This window comes from Podarcis muralis, chromosome 7 (genome assembly GCF_964188315.1).
Source record: "Podarcis muralis chromosome 7, rPodMur119.hap1.1, whole genome shotgun sequence".
Taxonomy (NCBI): Eukaryota; Metazoa; Chordata; class Lepidosauria; order Squamata; family Lacertidae; genus Podarcis; species Podarcis muralis.
In genome coordinates this window covers 86,629,322-86,645,797 of record NC_135661.1, presented here as the reverse complement: position 1 = coordinate 86,645,797, position 16,476 = coordinate 86,629,322, and the positions used below count along the sequence as shown (strand labels likewise).

Below are 16,476 nucleotides of genomic sequence, written 5' to 3'. Positions count from 1 at the left end.
TCCAGATGTTATTTGGATTATAGCTCACATCGTCCTTGACGGTGGCTGGGGCTCATGGGAGTTGGAGTCCACTAGACCTTGAAGGCACCAGGTTCCCTGCAGAGCTCCATAGTTTTAGACAGCATCACTGGCATCTTTCTTTGAGCATATCTTAAACTATCTTAATAGCCTTTTCATTCTAATACTTATTTTGTTTATATTCCATATTTCTTCCATGAGGAAACTCAGGACAGCACCAGTAGTGTTTTTAGGCATTTCTTCACTCGGTCACGGTATCCATGCACCTTTAGACCATAGCCCTGGAACCATTTATATAGTGCTTTTAGAGTGTTTAAAGCTCTTTACTAACATTACTTTGTTAAAACAACAAAGAGTTACGGCACCATAAAGACTTAACTCGTTTATTAAGGCATATGCTTTCATGGATCATAGTCCATTTCATCAGATACACAAAGTGTTTCATATACACATGGCTTGAGGGGAGAATTATAAACAGTGAGGTCACAATGAAACGAAATGCAGAAAAGTACAGAGAATATTACATGATGAACAGTGGCCATTCACAAAAAAAGTTGTTGATAATGCATACATCTTGGCATTAAAAAACGTGTTGCAATAAAAAAGAGATAAAAGTAAAGGGACCCCTGACCATTAGGTCCAGTCGTGACTGACTCTGGGGTTGCTGCGCTCATCTCGCTTTATTGGCCGAGGGAGCCGGCGTACAGCTTCCGGGTCATGTGGCCAGCATGACTAAGCCGCTTCTGGTGAACCAGAGCTGCGCACGGAAACGCTGTTTACCTTCCCGCCGGAGCGGTACCTATTTCTCTACTTGCACTTTAACGTGCTTTCAAACTGCTAGGTTGGCAGGAGCAGGGACCGAGCAACGGGAGCTCACCTCGTCGCGGGGATTTGAACCGCCAACCTTCTGATCGGCACGTCCTAGGCTCTGTGGTTTAACCCACAGCGCCACCCGCGTCCCCCCAAAAAAGATACTTTGCCCCAGTTTTGAACTCAGGATAATACGCCGTGCATCTGGTGAAGTAGACAGTAGTTCACAAAAGTGTGTGCAATAATACATAGTTAGTCTTTAAGGTGCCACAAGACTTGTTTGTTTCAATTGTGTAACTGGAAAGTACCTTGGTACAAACCCTTAAAGCAAGGCAGGTCAGTATTATTACCATCCCTGTATTTTCAGATTTTGTGTGTTGGGGCTGAGGCTGAAAGAGCGTGGCTTGCCCAAAACAGAGTTGCCAGCAATGTGCTGATTCATAGTTCAATCTCTCTGCACCTGTACCACACCAGGACTCTGAAAATTGAGATCTCTCCTAACACTCCATTCTCAATATTAGTCCTGTAATTGGCAGCAATTACACAATAGGTAGGGGGAAGAAATGGTTGCTGTGGCTGTTTGAGAAAATGTACTTGAAAGTTTGCCTGGCAACAGCTGAGGCTGAAAATGCTGCCATTTGGCCAACATGATTGTGACATCACTGTTCCCTCAGCGATTACTTATTCATCCCGAGCTGGGTTCTCACGTCTTGAATCCTGGCAGACCCCAGAATCTTGTCAGGCACTCCTCCGTTGTCTCCCGAGGCCGGCAGATGCGAACTATCAACTTTGTGTGCCCCTAGAGCACGGTCTACCTCTTCCTCTGCTTCCAGCCCAACTGGAAGGAAAGGAGGAAGGTGGAGAAGCGTGGGGGTGGGAAAGTACGAGAAAGTCAGGCAGCTAACCTAGCTGCGCACAGATGGGAGATCTCCAGACAACTGCAACCTCTCCCCACATACCTTAGCATTCAAGGATTCCAAGGCAGATTATGCCTCCTATACAAAAGCGGGGGAGAGGTAGAAATTATTATCTACGTCCATGGGAGTCCGCCTCATACAGACTCAGGCCATTGGCCCATCTGGCAGGGTTTCAGACCTAGAACATTCCGAGCCCTACCTGGAAATCCCAGGGTTTGAATTTGGGACTTTTAATGTATACTCCCAACACAGAAATGGCCCCCCTCCAAAATTCAGGCACCACCCGTCTGTTTCTTGCCTCTTCTGTGCCTAACTGAAGCACCCTAGGATGAACATCGCCCCCCCCCCAATCTATGTCTGGATTGAGCCAGCAAGTAAAAGGAGGTTCAGTTCACTTACCACCCCCCTCCACCCCACCGTTCAGAAGCAACACTCCTGATCCCCTCTCCAGCTGCAACAAGAGACCATTAAGACCCCAAAGAAATCAGACTGCACACATTAAATGGTCTCTCAGATTCCGCAATCCTCCTGTCCACTTCACCTCCAACCCAAGAAGTCCTGATGAATGGAGGTAGGGGAAGAAGGTGGTTTCTTATTTCCTCTCCCACACAGGTACACTCAAAAGGATGAGCCCCTCATCTTCCATCCATGTAAAGATCGCAGTTTCCTAGGCCCGACAAGATTTGGGGACTTGCCATTATCACCTGGAATGAGAATGAAAACCCAGCTCACTAGCTAGAGACTCATAATCAGAAACAGGAGGAGCAACAGTGATGTCATAATCCTTATTATCCGCCAACAAGGCTGCATTTTCAGGCTTCAGGATTGCAGTTTTGAGCTGCCTTAAAAATACTTAAAAGTAATGGGAGCTATTAACAGCTACAGCAGTGGTTCTTTTCTGTGTAGCTATTGACCAAATAACATACATGCGGATATGTGACATTTTGGGGAAATCCCCAATGTGGCGGTGGTGGGGCTACAGATATTTTAAATGCTCACTACAAACTACAATTCCCAGGATTCTCTGGGGGACATCATAACAATGTTATAAAAGCTAATATGAGTCTGTAGTGTAGATACTTTACTTGGTAGGATAACCTCAAGTGGGTGGTCTCAAATTAGTGAGCCATAGGGGAGGAGGTAGCTTATTAGGACAGGGTTATTGTGGGAAACACCCAGTGCTGCACACTTAAGGATCCAGGGCCATGCAGGGCATGAGGTTTTTCCCCCAAGTCGTAGTAACAAATCACATGGGCTGTATATTTCGTCTTAGGTTGAGGAGAAGGAAAGCCAGGATGATAAGGATTTCCAAGAAGGCATGCAAAAGAAGAGGAAGAGGCGATCTCGTCCGAAGTCTCTTTTCATCCCACCTCCTCCACCTGTCCTCATTGAGATACAGCCTGGCACTGGAGGATGCTTTCAGAGTAACCTCCGTTCGCCTGTCTTCCTCATGGACCACCTCATCCAAGGCTTAGTCCAGTGCTCCCCTTATACGCCACCTCCGATGCTCTCTCCCATTCGTGAGGGGTCAGGGCTGTATTTCAACACACTCTGTTCTTCCTCTACAAATGCTGCTTCTACCAAGATGTACACCTCTGTTCTAGGTATTTAAAACAACCATCTTTCTATGACTGAATATACAAAGCAGTATTTTACTGAGGCCGCTCATTCATCTGACCTAATGCTGTCTAATCTGGCTGGCAGCAGCTTCCTGCAATCTTCACTGTGTTTGTTATTAACATCATTATGATTATTATTATGATTATCATTATTACTATTTTGCAATTTTAGATGGAATGGACGGAGCCCTTTTGTTCTCTCTTGTGAAAGATACCACCAAAATCAGCATAGAACCGTAAGTGAGGGAATGATGACAATGGTAAACAAATCCAGTAATATCTTGTACTATGTTCTTTCTCATAGATTTGTAGCTGGGCACATGTAAGAATGTTGTGAGTCATTCCAAGATTCTTACACCCTATGTTTTCTACCCACATCATCGCTGCTTGGCCATTTCAGATCTCATTCGCTTTAATTTAAGAACAAACACTCCCTGCACCCAGACTGCTTTTTGTGCAGCTGTTAGGTGATTACCATCTGCTTTCATTACTTGTGCTTTGTTTACATTTTGACACTGAAAAGCAATTACTCCCTTACAGGATGGAGGAGGGTATTCTTGTGTCATTAAAGTAATCAGCACTCTGGTTATCTCTTGGCCTGTTCCAAACAAGCAATTAATACCCTCTGGGAGGAAAACCACAAAAACTTCCAGCAGATAACGTCCAGAATTAAGTCACCGCAGCCTGCAAAACACATGGCTATTAAGAGGAGTGTTAAATTTGCCAAAAAAAGCAATCTATAAACAGCTGCAGTTCCAGGAGAACCCAAGTACAGGGATCCCTCACAAAAGCCGTTCCAAATCTTAAAAACCTTAAGATGCGAACTGACCTTTGAAGCAGAGTAATGAAATACTAGGCCGGGTTTTGCAGTACAGGCACTAAGTCATGAGAACATCCTTCAGATCCATTTTAAATTTAGGAAGACTTCCTCCTTGTTTAAAAGTTAATCGGGCCCTTAAAATAGTGTTGCTGTCGGGTTTCTGTAGTAGTTCAGTGCTACTTCATCTGTATGACAAAACAAATATTTCATCCGCTGAAGTCTCATAAGGCTCACATGAACTAAATCCTTTAGTTATAATTAAATAGACAGGTTTGGAAGAACACTGCCAACGTCTTAGACAAAATTAGAATCGGAACAGATTGAAACCAGGATATTCACTGTTTTCTTTAAACTTTACCTCTCCTCTCTGTTCAGGACCAAACTAGACAATATGTTACCGTAAATTTGTGTCGTGTATAAAGTGTCTTGTTTGTACTTTTAAAAGAGCCCTGTGGATGAGGCTATTGGGCTCCGTGGAAGTATCTGGTGGTGGGATAACAACTTGGTGGAAGTGGGGGTACAGATTTTTACCAGGATCATGACACAGAGGAAAGGGTTTAACCCTACCTGTATGCTATGATCCCAATTCTGATCAGGGCCTATCTGTTGTTGTTTTTTTGTAAAGTAAACATGCATGCATGCATGTACTTAATGACTCATACAGTTTGGCCTTTGGTGAAATCCAGTATAATAGTTGTTTATTTTCTGTTAGTATTTTTAGTCTTAACCTGTAGGAGATTAAGCATTTTAATCATTTTGCATTACTGTTTGGATGCATATCATGATTTTGCTGGATAATGGCAGATGTAGGCCAAAGTGCAGGTACCCTTTTGCTGGCTTTGTTCTGTATAAACAACCCTTCTCTCTTTCCAGCTATGTGTGCATTTGATGTCCCGCACAGGTGTGTTCTGTAAACTTTTTAAAACACCACTCCTTTATTTGAGATGCTTTAGAAAGGGGGCCCACCAGCCGTTTTAGCCACTGAGACATACAATTTATTGCAGGTCCAAGGGCAAAGAGGTAATTCTGTTAAGATTGGCTAGGGCTCCCCTTGGGGTTGTTGCTTTGCAATAAACTGACAGAGGTGAGAGGTGTGGTTTAAGTATAGAACTGAAGTAGAATAACTTGTGAACATGGAGCATCCTCTGACTAAAGTCGGTTGGAATGACCTTTCAGCCATGCAGCAAAAACAAAGCAAAACCCAACCCCCCCTGCCCCCCAAGTAATCCAAATGGTTCATGTTTTGCTAGTGCCCTAAGACCAAGGTTCGGTTTTATGAACCTAGAGAAGCTTCTCAAACAAAGGTCTTGAGCAAATAAAAATACTTTAAACAACTGCTTGTAACTTCTCAGGGTGAAAGGCTGTAGGTTTTTGTTCCAACAGTGTCTCTGCTGGAAGGTAAACTTTAATGTGCTTGCCTCTTCATGCATGTAAAGATTGAGATTAACAAAGCCCTAATCATTAATTCTGTTTTTAAAAAAATGGGTTTTGGCCTTTTCATCATTAGTTCTTCTACCTTTGTCTTAACTTTCATCCTGATGTTCCTTTCAGTCCTTTAGCAGGTTTACTTGATGTTTGGATGCATGTAGTCTTTTATTTATTACAGCAATCCCTCTTGCTGTTCTGGCTTCTGTGATAGCTGCGCAGCCTGCATTCACTCCATAAGACGCACACACATTTCCCTTTACTTTTTAGAAGGGAAAAAGTGAGTCTTATAGAGCAAAAAATACGGTATATGTTATTCAGCATTTTTCGTAAAAATAATGTCTCAAAGCACCTACACCAGGTGGAGCGTTTCTGCTGCACCCTGGCCCCCACAACACTTGACTCTCATTACACCCAAGGGCTGTTTTACTACAGCATAGCAAGGTTTACTGGTTCATGCTTGTTTTTGTTGCCACATTCACCGTGCAAAATGCTGTATAGAATACAGTGGTGCCTCGCAAGACGAAATTAATTCGTTCCACGAGTTTTGTCGTCTTGCGGTTTTTTTTGTCTTGCGAAGCACGGTGTTGGGAAAGTTTTGGAAAAGCTTCAAAAATCACCAAAGTCTTTAAAACCCTCAAAAAAGGCTACCACACCGCGTTCTATGAGTTGCTCCTCGAAGTCAAGTCGCAACTGTATTAACAGTGTTAAGAAAAAGGAAACAAACTTGCAAGACGTTTCCGTCTTGCGAAGCAAGCCCATAGGGAAAATCGTCTTGCGAAGCAGCTCAAAAAACAAAAAACCCTTTCGGCTAGCGAGTTTTTTGTCTTGCGAAGCATTCGTCTTGCGAGGTACCACTGTATGGTCATGAGACAGGATTCCTCCCAGAGAACCTAGGGTGGGATTGAATGAGGTTAACTGGTAAGCTGATAGCACAGAAGAGGTAAGGCTTATGTAGCAAGAGTGGCTTTGTCAGAAATAGCAGCAGGTTTTTGGATTAAAGGTGGAGGAGGTGAATGGGGTGGTAGAGGGAACAGGGAGGCCGTTTCTGGCGCAAGAAGCAACGTGGAGGAAGGGGAGCAAAGGAAAGCTCAGCAGTAGATCAGCCTGAATGCCAAGTAGCTTGCCATGCTGGAGTACTGTTAACAAGATTGGGTTAACGTGCCTGTGGGTTAAATGTACCCAGTAGCAAGATAAATCTGTAACAGGATTAGCCTCTGATTAGTCAAAGTGAGTTTTGTGTAGGTCTTGCTGGAGCAAGTATGGAAAATGGCAGGTTCCCTCTGCCTGGCATCAGAGGCAGCTGTCTCAACGAATGCTCGTGTAGATAATAGGGTACCCTCCCTTTTAACATACTACATTTTTGAAAAGCGGGGCGGGGGGACCCTTAGATACCGCTCTGCCTAATCATTTGTGGTTCTTGTTATTTCCTCTCTTGCACTTTTCACTTCTGCAAATTCATCTCCTTTGTTCCCTTCCAGTCCTTGTGCCGGCTTTTCCTAGATTCCTACTGCCACCCTTCCCTTCTTTCCCCTCCATTCAACCAACTCCTCCCTACGTTACTGTTTATGTGCCCAAACTTCATTTATTTTATGTGTCCAGGTAAAATTCCACTATCCCTCTGACTCTTTTAATCACCCACTCTTCACCTTTGCCTTGTCCTTCTAGGCTCTAAACTGTAAGACATTTGTCCCTTCTGCCCATCACTTGTAAAGTGTTGAATAACAGTAACAAAATTGTCCCAACAAACTTGGGGTAAGTGCAGAAGTGCTTCTGTTTCTGTTCCCGAGAGATTGTGTACTTTTAAGCCTCATGGACCATCTATTCGTGTGGAAATAGCAACTTGGAAGCTTCCTCTTTTTATCTTCCATTTTTGGCCTAATTTTAATTTTACCATCTCTTGCTTGTTTATTGTTTCTCTTCCCTCATAAGCCTTCACATTCTCTCCCCCCCCCCCCCATTTTTTCTTTCTTTACCTCATCCGTCATTTCAGGCACATCAACATTGGAAGTCGTTTCCAGGCAGAGATACCTGATCTTCAAGACAGATCATCCTTAGAAAATTGTGAGCATCCAGCCTCACTAGTGTGGAAGCCGTGGGGAGATATCACAACCAACAAAGAAACACAGAAAAGAGGTGTGCAGAAATGGGGGGGGGGAGTTTTCCCACCTGAGGCTAACCCTCCCCAATTATACTTCACTTGTCTTTTCTTCTGTTCCGTTGCATTTTAATTACTCTTGTGCAGCCATTTGTTCATGCTTTTTAAAAAAATCTCACTTGCAGTAACGGATCTGTTAAAATTGGCCTGCTCCAGTGCGATGCCAGGGGGAGGGACCAACCTAGAACTAGCTGTCCATTGCCTGCATGAAGCCCAAGGAAACATTCTGGTAAGATGCAATGAATTCACACTGGGCAAAACACACCCAGTCTTGAGAACATAAGCATAAATGACAACTGCTGGAGATGTGGGAGTAAAAATGCGAACTTAGTACAGTGGTACCTCGGGTTACATACACTTCAGGTTACATACGCTTCAGGTTACAGACTCCGCTAACCCAGAAATAGTACCTCAGGTTAAGAACTTTGCTTCAGGATGAGAACAGAAATTTCGAGGCGGCAGCAGGAGGCCCCATTAGCTAAAGTGGTGCTTCAGGTTAAGAACAGTTTCAGGTTAAGAACGGACCTCCAGAAGGAAGTACTTAACCCGAGTTACCACTGTATATATGATGATTAACTGCCTGATGATAAGATCATTTTGGTGCGAGGTGAGGATATTTATAGCAAGAGTAATAAAAAGAAATTGTTATTTAAGGGAATTGAATTTAATTCTAAATTATATTCCGGAAACGTGGGAGATTACAAGGGGTAAAAAAAAAAGAAAAAAGGAGGTACCGTACCGTGTCATATTAGAAGCAAAAAAACTTGTTTTGATGAATTGAAAGAGCCGCAAAAAGATTCCATTGAACACATGGATTGATAATATGGACAGATTAGCTACATACGAACAAATTGCATGGCGACGCAAATTAAGAATGGATAAATCTGAAGAAATCTGGAAGGAATATTTAAGCGATAAGGCGGATAGTGGGGGGAGGAGAGAGAGGTGGGGAAAAGGTGTAGTCAAGGTGTATCAGTGTATTCAAATCTGAATTGTCAAATTGTGTTATTAGTGTTAAGGTTTTTGTTGTATGTGTCTTTTGCGGTTGATATTTGTATTGAAAAAATGATTAAATAATATTTTTTTTAAAAAAGAACATAAGCATAAATTACCCTGCTGGTTCAGGCCAGTGTCTCATCTGGTCCAGCATCCTGTTCTCACAGTGGCCAACCAGGTGCCCCTCTGGAAAGCCCATAAGAAGGACCTGAGCACATCTGCCCGCATCTGATTCTCAGCAGCCAACATTCAGTTCATTCATAAAATCATTACCATACTACCTCCGGCAGTGGAGGAGGAACATGGCCATTGATAGCCTTATCCTCCATGACTTGGTCTAATCTTTTAAAGCAATCTAAGCATGTGGCTGCCGCTACATCTTGTGAGAGCTGCTTTGTCGGACTGTTGAGGATCTCAGGTTCGTTGTTTTGAAGGCTTTCGTAATTTTGGGGTTGTATGCTTTAGCCAAATGATGGGTTTAATTTATATTGGGAGTACCCATAGCTGAATGGCACGATGCATGTTTTGTGTGCGGAAGGTTCCACGCTCAGTGCCTAGTGTCTCCAGTTAAAAGTTTGAAGGAGCTGGTGTCGTGAAAGACCTCGGAGAGCCAGTGCTAGTCAGCATAGGCCAGACTCTAACCTGGGTGGATAAACAAATACAGTGGTGCCTCGCAAGACAAAATTAATTCGTTCTGCGATTTTTTTCGTCTTGCAAATTTTTCGTCTTGCGAAGCACGGTCAAGTTGGAACTGCACCTCTTCAAGCAATGCACCCTGGGTATTAACGGTTTTAAGAAAAAGGAAACAAACTTGCAAGATGTTTTTGTCTTGCGAAGCAGCTCAAAAAACGAAAAACTCTTTCGTCTTGCGAGTTTTTCGTCTTGCGAGGCATTCGTCTTGCGAGGTACCACTGTAGCTGGATCTGGTAAAAGCAGCTTCCGATGTTAAGGAATATTGACAGAGTCTATTAAATCTGGGGGGGTTTGGGTGCAGGGAGAGCAGTGGCTCAGTTGCATGCAAATACACTTCAGTGGAGTAATCTGTTAATGGACTAAAGTACAGTGGTACCTCGGGTTAAGTACTTAATTCGTTCCAGAGGTCCGTACTTAACCTGAAACTGTTCTTAACCTGAAGCACCACTAATGGGGCTAGCTAATGGGGCCTTGTGCTGCCGCCGCGCTGCCGGAGCACGATTTCTGTTCTCATCCTGAAGCAAAGTTCTTAACCCGAGGTACTATTTCTGGGTTAGCGGAGTCTGTAAACTGAAGCATCTGTAACCTGAAGCGTATGTAACCCAAGGTAGCACTGTATAGTCCATTGACAGGCCTAGTTTGCTTTGCCTCTGTGAAACTGTATGTTGGTTTAATACAGTGGTACCTCGCAAGACGAATGCCTCGCAAGACAAAAAACTCGCTAGACGAAAGGGTTTTTTGTTTTTTGAGCTGCTTCGCAAGATGATTTTCCCTATGGGCTTGCTTCGCAAGACGGAAACGTCTTGCAAGTTTGTTTCCTTTTTCTTAACACCGTTAATACATTTGCGACTTGACTTCGAGGAGCAACTCATAGAACGCGGTGTGGTAGCCTTTTTTGAGGTTTTTAAAGACTTTGGTGATTTTTGAAGCTTTTCCAAAACTTTCCCAACACCGTGCTTCGCAAGATGAAAAAAACCACAAGACGACAAAACTCGCGGAACAAATTAATTTCGTCTTGCGAGGCACCACTGTATTGGTGATGAGCCAGTGTGCGGCTACTTGATGCCATGCGCAGCATACTACTGGCCAACACAAATCCACTGTATATTGATGCACAAACTGCAGAATCCATACTGCAGACTCATTGACATTGGGGGGTGGCGGAGACAATCAGCGCAGGATGGCTCGCCCCCTCCATATTGTGCAGCCTTGTAGCAGTGGAAACAGATGCACTCAGGCAACACTAAGAAAAAATATTTTCCAAGTGTTTGTGCAGAAACAGCTCCGCCTTGGGCAGCTGCCAGATGTCAACTGATAGGGAGACTGGACTAACTAATTGCAGTTAATAGGAGTTGGTCTCTTTCTCTCCCTTGTGGACTTCTACCAGTTCCCTTACTTGTTTCTACTTGGAGGGAGTTATGACAGCTTTCTCTAAAACAATTACAGGACGCGCTGGAGATGCTGTTACTCCAAGGACCACAGAAGCCTCCCTTTCATCCTCTTGCTAACTATCATTACTCAGGTAAAAGCAAATTGCCTACGTTAGGATATAACCATTGCTTCCATGAAACCCACAAGTATTTAGCAAGTTGCCATAGCGGCTGCGTTCACGCTGCACTGTTTGTGGCTTACCATGCACGAGTTGATTGCACCCACTTTGCAATCTCCAGTAGCGCTGGGGGGAAACAAACCATGATCCCTGGCTTAGCATTGCCTCAGAATTCTGCACAGAGGATTTTAAAACGCTTGGATTGCATTTAATGCAGTTCTGAACCTCGTAGTTCTCAAGCAGAGTACTGCTCCAATTGTCCTTTGGGAAAGAGGAATATAAGTGTCTAATGACACGCAAATGCACGTTCATTGCCCCGAAAATGGTGCAGAACATCATTCAAGTGCTGTTGGCTGACCTCTCCTCACAGTGACTCCTAGCATGTGGGGCCACATAGTGGCATGCAGTGGGAGAAGCACTCTAGCATGTGGAAGAAAATAATGCTCACTACTGTGTGCATTTTGCCTCCCAGTGTTGGAGCACCGTTCTCTCTCAGCAGTTCACATTGTGCCAGTGCATTATTAAAATAGCTTTTGTGTGGTGGTGATGGGCCCCATATTGAAACTTCGTAGAAAACAAAGATGTTAATTAAGGACACTAAAGGTTCTGTACTGCCAACATTTCTAGTAATTTTTTTTAAATGGAGGAAAATTGAAGGCTGTGACCTTAACATTAACCGTAAGCATACAGCAAAATTAAAAGGTAAAGGTACCCCTGCCCATACGGGCCAGTCTTGACAGACCCTGGGGTTGTGCGCCCATCTCACTCAAGAGGCCAGGGGCCAGCGCTGTCCGGAGACACTTCCGGGTCACGTGGCCAGCGTGACAAAGCTGCATCTGGCGAGCCAGCGCAGCACACGGAAACGCCGTTTACCTTCCCACTTGTAAGCGGTCCCTATTTATCTACTTGCACCCGGGGGTGCTTTCGAACTGCTAGGTTGGCAGGCGCTGGGACCGAGCAACGGGAGCGCACCCCGCCGCGGGGATTCAAACCGACGACCTTTTGATCGGCAAGCCCTAGGCGCTGAGGCTTTTACCCACAGCGCCACCTACAAAATTAAGTATAGCCAAATACATCCCCTCCAAAGCTTTATGATTTCATAGTTTAGGTTCGAAAAATAGCAGAAATGTTGAAGCTAACATCAGAATTGGAGAATTGAGCATTATTTGTCCATTGTTGGATGAGAAATATTGTTAACATGCTCTCACCCTTGGTTTTTAATATTATGAAAATAATGTGAGCTATATTAATCTCTGCAATGAATTTTAAATGCTAATTATAAACAAACCAGAGGTTCTGAAGACTTTCCCAAACACATCGATAAACTCATTATCACGCAGGTTTCCCAGTGCACGGAGAGTAGGCAGAAGAGGGGCAATAAAGATTTTAATTTTGTGAGAGCAATGGACCATTAAGCAGACTGCCTGTCTCCTGTTTCTTGTTGCACCTCCAGGTTCACATCTGTGGACTCCTGCAGAGAAGCAGTTGTTCAAGAAGGCTTTTGGCTTGCACAAAAAGGATTTTTACCTCATTCAGAAGAAGGTAGGGCCTTCAGTTGGCAGTGGAGTCATCTTTCGGGCTGCTTCATCTCACAAAACACAGTGTCTCCCCCTCCAGTTTTTAATCTGAAGGTTATCCAATAGTGTTTGGGCTATTTTAGAATCTTTTGTTGGCATTTAAAGCCCCTGATTATGTGGTCCTGTGTATTATAGCATCTTGGGATTATTTTGCGCAAAGAACTTCCCTGCTCACAAATTGCCTTAGGCTGAATCTAATCCCAGATCCGCAGGAACAGAATGAAGAGAAAAACGAAAACAACATATATTCTGTATATTTAATATTGTATCAGTTGCTCCTTTGTTCACTTTGAATTTTTCTCCCCTTTTCCCCCCTTCCCCCCATCCTTTTCAATAGATACAAACTAAGACTGTTTCCCAGTGTGTTGAATACTACTATAGCTGGAAAAAAATACTAAAATTTGACACCAGTCGAGCACAGTTAGTAGAAAAGAGGCCCAAGAGAGAGCAGGATGAGGTAGAAATGGATGAAGAAAAGGTATATGAGAGATTGATGGGGATCTGGCAGAGGTTTGACTGACTGATTTAAAGCTGTGCCCTTTACCTTTCCCTCCCTGCTTTAGGAAAGGTAACATTCACCGCAGCAAACTCTCCTGGGGACAACGGCTTTTCCTTACCAGCTTCCTCACGCATCTGTTGAAATAGATGCTTGTCTACGAAAGCTCATGCGGCAATAAATGTATTGGTATTTAAGGTGTCCTGGGACTCTGTTGTTTTTACTACGAAAGACTAACGTGTCTGGCTCTTTTTTAGGGCGTGGAGGAGAAGCTCACGTTTCCATAGCTGTAGATGCCCTCCGCATCATTCATGTGCCCTTTTCTTTTTTTTAAAACGGTGGGGGTGGAGTTCTGATGGGGGCAGTGACATATATCGGGCAGGTGAACCCGTCACAGCTCAGCACAGAATCGCTGCACCCTTTGCAATGGCTGCCATTGGATCATCTTGTGTCTCTTTTAAAATCAGTCTTTTGATCAGCACCATCACACTCTTTTTGCTATAATTAAAAAAAAAGAAGTGAAATACCTCTTAAATGAAATAGCATTTTAGCATTATAACGCTATGTTTAAAACAGTGCTGAAAAACCAAAATCTCTTTTCTGGTCACAGGAGTGACCAGAAAGGTGTTTTGTTTTGAATCGCTGTTTTATTAGCAGCTATGCATTACAGCACAAATAACCTTTTTTTAAAGAAAACACTTTAACAGAATGGAAAACTGAAACTTTTCCACCTAACTTTAACTACCTTGTTAACATGGCAATGACAAGAAAGGGTTCTTTTTCTTTCTTAAAATGAAATGCATCATTGTGCATTCGTTCAAACATTTATACCTTGCTCTTCAGATGGAAATGGGACGTGGGTGGCGCTGTGGGTAAAAGCCTCAGCGCCTAGGGCTTGCCGATCGAAAGGTCGGCGGTTCGAATCCCCGCGGCGGGGTGCGCTCCCGCTGCTCGGTCCCAGCGCCTGCCAACCTAGCAGTTCGAAAGCACCCCCGGGTGCAAGTAGATAAATAGGGACCGCTTACCAGCGGGAAGGTAAACGGCGTTCCGTGTGCTGCGCTGGCTCGCCAGATGCAGCTTTGTCACGCTGGCCACGTGACCCGGAAGTGTCTGTGGACAGCGCTGGCCCCCGGCCTCTTGAGTGAGATGGGCGCACAACCCCAGAGTCTGTCAAGACTGGCCCGTGCGGGCAGGGGTACCTTTACCTTTACCTTCAGATGGAAAAGCTCCCAGAGCGGTTTACAAATCAGTAAAATTAATACCATCTCTGCCTGATTAGGCAAAATTTTAGCTAAACACTTTGGAGCTGGGTATCAGCAGTAAACCATCTTGCAATAATTTTTCATTTATACTTACTGATGGAGATACAGATATTTTAGGACATCTGTAATCTCTACTTGAAGGATCATTTTGACGTTTCATTTTAAATTCATTACCTTTGCTACCTTCTTAAGAGAGCAACATCTGATATTTTTGACACTGATTTTGAAATATTACTTCCTTGACGTTAAGTTTTTCAAATACTGTGAAGTCCATATTGATAGTTTCCTTCTCTGTGATGTTTAAATCAGGTTACTTCTAACTTGGAAATACCAGTACCCTATAGGGGAGTTAGAATTCATTCCCCCCCCCCCTTCATTTCAGTTTCTTATTTTTGTGTCCTGCCCTGGGATCCCTTTGTGAAGAAAGGCAAGTTAGAAATACCTGAAAATAAATAACGCTCTTTCATTTAGGTGGTATTTCGCTAATATATATATATTTCAAAATGTTGCTGGAAAAGACTAATTAAAATGGCACCTATTGTAAAGGTTATTTAACGGTGAAGGTGCACTGAGCTTCAAGCGACTGCTGGGTTAAATTGCACCTCATTCCCTGCCCATTGCATTTATGTCCTGCCCCCTGTTGTGGACAGAACAAAATGGGATGTGCATACAGAAGAAGGCGTAGTATCCCCAATATTGTGGGAGGTGCACTGCAATTCTACTTGTGGCTTTTATCGGAAAAGCAGCAATTGGATATCGCTAGGAGCCACCCACCTAGAGGCCGCTCTAGGCTGGCCCATCCATTCCGGAAGGAGTGTAAGAACTGCTGTGTTGGTTTAAACTGGACTCTGCAGCCTCTTTGTAGATGCAGCTTGTGCATTTTCTCAGAAGGGCTGAGGATTTGATTTTATCCTGAAAACAGCAGCTGAGGTTCTCAGGAATCCAAATCCCTCGCCAGTTTCACATTCCATATAGAATTGGGTATAGGTGCAATTATGAAAGGTGCCTACTTCAAGCCCTGGTGAGAATTCACTGTACCACTGGATGTGTAAAAAATGATTCTGCACAACTTTCGATAAAGAAATGAAGCACATTTGAATCCTCGCTCCAAAATAAACTGGATGAAGGGGCAAAGCAGACATGATGTCAATCACATGAATGTCGCTTACATAATTCATTTTCTTTAGTAAATATCAGCAGTGTTGAGGGATTTTGCCCTTGGCTGTGGTCTGTGTCTGAGCTGGAGGAGCTGGAACTGATGAGGTCCTTAACCAGGGCAAAGAGTTAAAGATCTCCATCCCCATGCTGCTGCTATTTGTTTCAATAAAAACAAGCACTTGGCAGCCATTATGTGATTAACTTCATCCCCCTCCCTTTAAGCCTTCGTCTAGCTTGCTATGGGAGCGAATGGAGTTCTGGTCCACATCTTGCCTCTGAATGTTCTGCATCTCCTGAATACTACATTCCTTTCAGTGTGGTTCAGATCTGATACCATCTCAAAATGCTAAAGTGCCACCAAGCGTCGCCAGCCACATTGGAAAGATAATGAATTTATCTTCAGATTCTTTATTGGGCTTTGCCAGAGACTTAATAATAGTGTGAGAAGGAAAATTACTTCTGTGTAAAACACCAATGTTTCATGACTTGCAGATAGCGTGCAGCCCAAAGAAACGGCACTGCCACCTGCCTAAACAGGAGAATAAGCTAAAACCAAGGAATTACAAAAAATCAGCACAGAGCACTTTCAGTCCAGCCAGCAGCCAGAAAGAAACTTTAGATAGGCCCAGAAGCACAGGCAGTCAGGGTGTGTTCCCGTGTAAAGAATGTACAAGGTAACAATTCAACGTTTTGGTTTCTTGTGCCATTTTTTAAAAATAAGTCCACTTGGTGCTTAGCCATAAATTTGTCCCCAGCCCCCTTCCCTTTTTATAGTTGGCTTACTATGGCACTTTGGGCAGGGTTCATGCCCATCGCCACCCTTTGTGCCCATCGCTAAGCGAGAAAGAAAACCCCACCCTTTGTCAGGGGGGAGATCATATTCTTCCTGTTGCACCGAAACGGGGATTCTGCGTGCGTCACTCTCGCATTGCTGTAGCGTCTCACCTGAGTACTGAAAAACCCTGGCCTTTATCTCCC

The 16,476-nt window shown here is 43.8% G+C and overlaps 1 protein-coding gene across 12 annotated transcripts in view; it reads left to right on the top strand.

The window, feature by feature from the left end:
• The window catches only part of ZNF541 (zinc finger protein 541), a 37,295-nt gene that overhangs the window by 19,467 nt on the left and 1,352 nt on the right, over positions 1-16,476 (top strand). For 8 of the 12 annotated variants that reach the window (XM_077932337.1, XM_077932335.1, XM_077932340.1 and 5 more), the window contains 8 exons: positions 3,019-3,349; positions 3,537-3,600; positions 7,603-7,745; positions 7,893-7,996; positions 10,903-10,978; positions 12,459-12,547; positions 12,920-13,060; positions 15,991-16,172. In XM_077932337.1, coding sequence (XP_077788463.1) covers positions 3,019-3,349; positions 3,537-3,600; positions 7,603-7,745; positions 7,893-7,996; positions 10,903-10,978; positions 12,459-12,547; positions 12,920-13,060; positions 15,991-16,172 — 1,130 coding nt within the window. Of the gene's footprint in view, positions 1-3,018; positions 3,350-3,536; positions 3,601-7,602; positions 7,746-7,892; positions 7,997-10,902; positions 10,979-12,458; positions 12,548-12,919; positions 13,061-13,145; positions 13,280-15,990; positions 16,173-16,476 lie in introns of those variants that run through there. The other 4 variants (XM_077932342.1, XM_077932343.1, XM_077932344.1 and 1 more) reach the window with 4 other exon arrangements.